General features: G+C 34.8%; 1 protein-coding gene across 1 annotated transcript; it reads right to left on the bottom strand.

Moving 5' to 3' along the window:
• Window positions 1-5244: 5244 nt before the first annotated feature.
• LOC121451842 (olfactory receptor 143-like) lies at window positions 5245-6201 on the bottom strand. The gene has a single exon (XM_041657617.1). It carries the CDS (start codon window positions 6193-6195, stop codon window positions 5245-5247), a length of 951 nt encoding a protein of 316 aa, XP_041513551.1. The 5' UTR covers window positions 6196-6201.
• Window positions 6202-6376: the final 175 nt, after the last annotated feature.

Here is a 6376-nt window from a genome sequence, read left to right as displayed (position 1 = left end):
TCATGTATATAAACAGAGAACTCTCAAAAAAGAAATACAAATGACTATTGAACTGTTGTAATATGGGGGCCACTCCACCACCCGGCTAGCTTTACACCCGAAATAATTACACGGAAACTGTATTCTTTTAAACACTGCCTAGCCCATTAGTTCCAGCCTCTTATTGGCTAGCTCTTACATATCGATCTAACCCATTTCTAATATCCCTGTAACACCACGAGGTGTCTTACCAGGGAAGATCTTAACCTGCATCTGTGTCTGGTTGGAAAATCATGGCGACTCCTTGACTCAGCTTCTTTCTCCCAGCATTCTGTTCTGTTTACTCCGCCTACCTAATTTTATGTCCTATTAAAGGGCCAAGGCAGTCTCGTTATTTAACCAATAAAATTAACACAAGCCAAAAGACTCCCCCCGATCATTGAACACTTTAAAGGTGTTCAACATCATTAACTGTGGGGCAAAATAAACAGAAAACTGTTTTGATATGCCATTTCTGTGCAATAAAAATAAATACAATCAGTACATCAAATGACAACACTGAAAAGGAGTATTCACTGTTGGTGGAAAGTAAACTGGTGTAACCACTACAGAAACCTAGGTAGACTTTGCTGAAAACTCTGGAAATTGAACTATTATTTGACCAAGTTATAAAAATTATGTACATATAAAGGGATCCATAAAGTTTTACAAAGATATCATTTCAAACATTTTTATTTCTGCTGTATTCACAATTTCCAGGAAATGGAGGCAACCAAAGTGTTCATTCACTGAAAATGGAAAATAAATATATATATATGATCTTTTATATATATATATATATATATATATATGTTTTCATATCATTTATGTGTTGCTATATCAACTTTCTTAAGGCATAAAAACTTAATGGTCCTTTATTGGTTTCTTGATTTTCCATATTAAATATGAAATCTAATAATCTGAAGCAAGAATCCACATATGCCAAAGCATACAAATTTTACCTTCATTCTAGGTTACTCTGTTCAGTATTTTCCAGTTCTATCATTAACTCGAAAATTTCATTGTTTTTCTTTATGTCTAAGTAAAAATCCAGCATATAATATCTTGTAATATTTTCCCCAGAAATATTGTTTAATTTATGGTTCGTTTCTAAATTTGGCAAAGTATTAATCTGAGTATTCCATTACATGTAAAAAAACATGTCCCCCCAAAATTTGCCGCTATGTTAGCCACATATTGCTTTAATTTTCCTCCTTGTCCTTTCTGTTTTCTATACATTTGAACCACCTCATGCTCTGTTTTACATGAGATAAATTTCCAATTCCTAAAAGATGAACATTACCTCCTGAAGAGGCCAATTGAATGCCAAGATCCCAGTGAAATTATTGTTACATCCACACCTGCATCTACCAGACCTTCAGTGACCTTGAATATCTTTTGTTGATCTCTATCCATTAATCCTATTCCTGCCTTTGCCACACCTTCTTCATAATCCAGAAGAGAGAGATATTCTGTTTGGATTATGCTTAGAAAAAAAAAACATTATTTCTAGGAAGTCACTGCTTACAATCCCTTTAAGGTGACCTTGTTTGCTACAATTATAACACTTGACATTTTGATTTTTTTCTCAAACCTCTGGAAATCACCTCTCCCATTCAAGCATCATTATGGTCATGAGATTCAACATTGATTATATCTCAGATCCATTCCTCCAAGGGTGCTGACCTTGCCTTTAAATGCATAATTATTCATTGGTATTGAGAATTAGCATTTTCAAAAACCAAAGATTTAATTATTATTTGTGTAACTTCTGAATTTGGTATAATTCGATTTACTGCTGAAATCAATCTTTGTAAAAAAAAAAATCTTTGAATGCTTCCTTTGGGCCATGTTTAACTTTAGTAAATGACTCAATTTTTTTTTCTACTTCTCCAATTTTATCCCCAAAATTCAAAGCTGCTACATTCATAAAGCCAGGGTGGTCACCATATAGATACTGCCTTTCTATAATAGTATAATCTTCTTCTCCAAGACATTGATCGTGGGAGATTTCCAAACCTCCAGCTTTACTCCACTGTTCAACAGTCTTAGCCTCTTCTCTGAACCAGGTACTTCTCTGCATCATTGTGATAGTGGAACAGTCTCTAAAACAGCTTTAACCAAGTTTATCCAGTCTTTGCAGATAATTCTATTACAAACTGAACACAAGTTTAACATTTGCTTCACAAAAGATGAATGCCTGTCATATGAGACTATTGCTTCCTTCAATTTCCTTAAATCTAACATTAATATAGGAGCCCAATTATTTCTTATAGATCCTCTATTACTTGGAAATTACTGTAAGGTTGCTGGATATATTAAGGTTGGTTGTTTGAAAACATTAACCTTATAGTACAATACTGAAATTGGTTCCACATTAAATTTCTCTGTCTGGATCTGAAAATCTCTATGATCTGTTTAATTAAGTTTTTCTAAGGCCTGTACCTTGATTATCAAACCAAATGATTTTTTAAGAGATAAAGTAAGAATTACCAAAATGACAACAAGAATTATCAAAATGATAAGTAACAGTATAGAAATCCTGATTAGTTTGATTATCTCTTCATTTAGTTGTTCCATTTTTAAGTCATGAATTACATAATCATATAGAACCTAACTTTCTTTATCATAATTCTGTTTCCAATTTTTAATGCGGGAAAAACACTCTCCCTTTTAATCAACTCTTCTCTTAAAAATTCCCAATTTTCTCATGAAATCTGCTGCCACTGCTGCTGAAGATGTGAGGCTTGTTGTTGATGCACAGAACAGTAAAAGCCTGACTGGATTTCAAAGCAACTACCGAGTTTGGAAGCAGCAAGAGAAGGGAGTTCAGGGACAGCCTAGTGGAGGGAAGAAAGAAAAACCTAGCCAGTAGGACGGGGAAAATGTCTGTGTGTAGCTAAGGCCAATGCTAGTGACTACAAAGCCTCCAGCAAACAATTTCATGAATTTGTACTTCAAAAGTTAGGTGCCAGACATAGCATAAGTAATAAAAACCCAGAGACAGATATTGGGGTTCAAACTGAAAGATCAGAGAAGCAAATCAGCCAAGCCAGTAGCCTCAGCATTACTGCAGACTGCATTGCTCACTACTAAACTTCAGATTACAGACTGAGCCCTGAGCTCCTGTTTCCTCCTGTTTTATATTCCTTTCTAGTGCTGGGATTAAAGGCGTGCACCACCACTACCAGACCTCTATGGCTGACTTGTGTGACTTCTGTGATTAAAGGTGTGTGCCACCACTGCCTGGCCTGTACGACTGACTAGTGTAGCTAACTTTGCAAGTTGATCATTAGGCAAGCTTTATTTTTTAAAACACAAATGAAATATCACTGTAATTTGTAGAGAGGGAGGACCAAAGGATGAAGGACAACAAAATACCATTGTTTCCTTAAATGAATATGTGATCATGTTGCCTTCTTAACTGGTCATCCTTCTACTGATAAACTATTGTGGCTCTCTGTCTGAGACAAATAAATTATTTTTTCAGAGGTTTATAGTAAATACAGAGACTGTTCGCTGTTTTGTTTTTTTTTTTTTTCTGCTTCAGGTTTGATGTTGACTGCAATACAGCACTTAGACCACACGTTTTGTGCTGTGTTTGTGACTCAATCACTTTTTCTATTCAATCACACACTTAAATGAATTAATGAATAAAAACCTGAAAAGATTCTAAGTATTTAAAATAACTTTGAAAAACTAAAAACATTCAATTATCTCATCACTACAATATTAAATAGAAATACTTAGCTAACACACTAATTTTTAGCAGATTGATTTAATTATTTAAATGCATCATTGCATCATTTTTCCACTTCTGCAGTTCTAAGTGAAATCTCTTAAGATTTTTTTAAACATTATTAATATAAAATATAAACTTTCATGGCTGAAGAAATAGCCCAGAAGTTAAGAGTACTGTATGTTTTTACAGACAATCCAGGTTCAATTTCCAGTACCATCAAGGCAGCTCCCAACTGTCTGTAACTCCAAGGTCTGACACTCTCACACAGATACATGCAGCCAAAACACCAAGGCACATAAAATAAAATTAAATAAATAATTTTAAAATTATACTTCCATAATCCATTTAACCCTAAGCATGATACAACCTCTATCTTTATTTTTTTTCTAAAAATTGGCATGTTCTCTTTTAGAGGAAAGATGGGTGCTTATAATATAGTACTCAGGAAACTCAAAAATCTCACTGTCTTCACAAAGACTTCCTGCGAACACATCATCGGTATACAGAGCCCGGAGGAAAACAGTGAAGTTGACTGCAAGGTGAGCAGGAAATTTCACTGAGGGAGCTTAGACATTCACCATCCACATATCTGTGAGTTTTCATTAAACACTACGGAATCTCCAACCCAACACAGAAAATAAAATGTATAATACATGTCAAATACTAAATTGTGTAAAAGTAAAATGTTATACCCATGACTTAAAGATTTCCATTGTCAATTTGTAGCTAAAGTGCTAGAATAAGAACCACATCAAATAATTGCTGGAATGTTAATAATTATTTCATTCCCATGATTTTCTTTTCATCTCTTTGAATTAGCATACGGATAATAAAGCATAAAAATAAGGAAAAAACATAAAAATTATACAGAAAAAAAATGAATTAGAAATAAAGCATAGAACGCACACAATTTCATTAGTTAGGAACAAAATGTAATTGTAGGTATGAAGAGGGCTCAGGGGTTAAAAGCTCTTAGCTCTCTTACAAAAGACCTGAGTTCTATTCCCTGCACCTCCTTGGAGGCTCACAGCTGACTGGAAATCCACTACTAGGGAATCTGAAATCCTCTCTATCCCCTCAACTCCTCTATGCCCATGATAAATATGCACCAGGAACACTTACACACATTAATACATACATTTTAAAATAAGTGCACAATAATTTAAAAAAAGTACTAAGAATTTTTATTCTCAGATAATGAAAGGTATACAAATAAGACAAGGCACATAATTTGATATAAAAAATGGACAAACCATCATCTTAAAAACATTGAACCTAAAGAAATCTCATACCCTCATGGTACATATAGAGAAACTTTGCATGGAGGAAAGAAAAACATGTTGTTGCAGTATAAATTATATCAATGCTGATGCAGGACAAAAAAATAAAATAATGGAATAAATATAATGTGTAAAAGACAAGCAAAACATAGAAAAAGCATCAAAGTGGAATGAATGAAGTTAAAGGATGTATCAATGCATAAATTAGCTTGTGAGTCTCTTCCAGGTTTTCTTCACAGCAAGTTTGACATCCTTGTTTCTGAGGCTGTAAATGAGGGGATTCAACATGGGCACCAAAAATGTATAAAATACTGAGAAAATTTTTCCCTGACCCACAGTCTCAGCAGATGATGGCTTGACATAAGCAAGCAGCCCAGTTACATAAAAGAGACAAACAGTTATGATGTGAGACCCACAAGTGCCTAAGGCTTTGGACCAGCCCTTACCTGATGACATATGAATGATATTGAAAAGGATCATAGCATATGAGATAAAGATAATGAGGCAACATAAAATGATAGCTGTACCCACCACAATGGAATGCACACGCTCATTGACATAGGTGTTACTGCAGGAGAGCCGAAGCAGAGGGAAGATGTCACACATGTAATGGTTGATAATGTTAGAATCACAAAACCTGAGCCTGATCATAAAACCTGTGTGGAACAAAGCACTAACAAGTCCCATCATGTAAGTACCAAATATTAACAGAAAACAGATCTTAGGGGACATAATTACATTGTACAATAGTGGCTGACAAATGGCCACATAGCGATCATATGCCATGGCTGTCAGCACATAGCTCTCTGAGTTCACAAAAAATAAGAAGAAAAACAGTTGAGTCATGCATCCTCTGAAGGAGATAATATTCTTCTCTAAAAGAAAACTCATCAGCATTTTGGGAGTAAAAACAAGTGAATAACAGAAATCAATGAAGGAGAGATTGAAGATAAAAAAGTACATTGGAGTGTGAAGGTTTGAATTTAGGCAAATGAGATTCATTAAACTCAAGTTTCCCATCACAGTGGCTGTGTAGTTCACCAAGAACAGAATAAATAAGGGAAGCTGGAGCTCAGGTTGGTCTGTCAGGCCCATAAGAATGAACTCAGACACTGAAGAGTTATTTATCACAGTCAGTTGCATCATGTGTGGCATCTGCAAGAGTAAGTGGAGAAAGCAATATTAACCCATAAACGAAATTTTGCTCCAAGGGAAGAGTTTGTACTGATTTCCAAGCTTGAGTGAGGAACATGGAGTCCTGGGGAATCTCTATCACTTACTTTCCCTACCCTATTACTGAAGAAACATGGGGAATTTTGATTTCTTTGCATTAAGC

Source organism: Microtus oregoni, unplaced genomic scaffold, assembly GCF_018167655.1.
Source record: "Microtus oregoni isolate MIOR12 unplaced genomic scaffold, Mior012 000008F_ref0000371, whole genome shotgun sequence".
Lineage (NCBI taxonomy): Eukaryota > Metazoa > Chordata > Mammalia > Rodentia > Cricetidae > Microtus > Microtus oregoni.
This window is presented reverse-complemented; position numbering and strand designations above follow the sequence as displayed.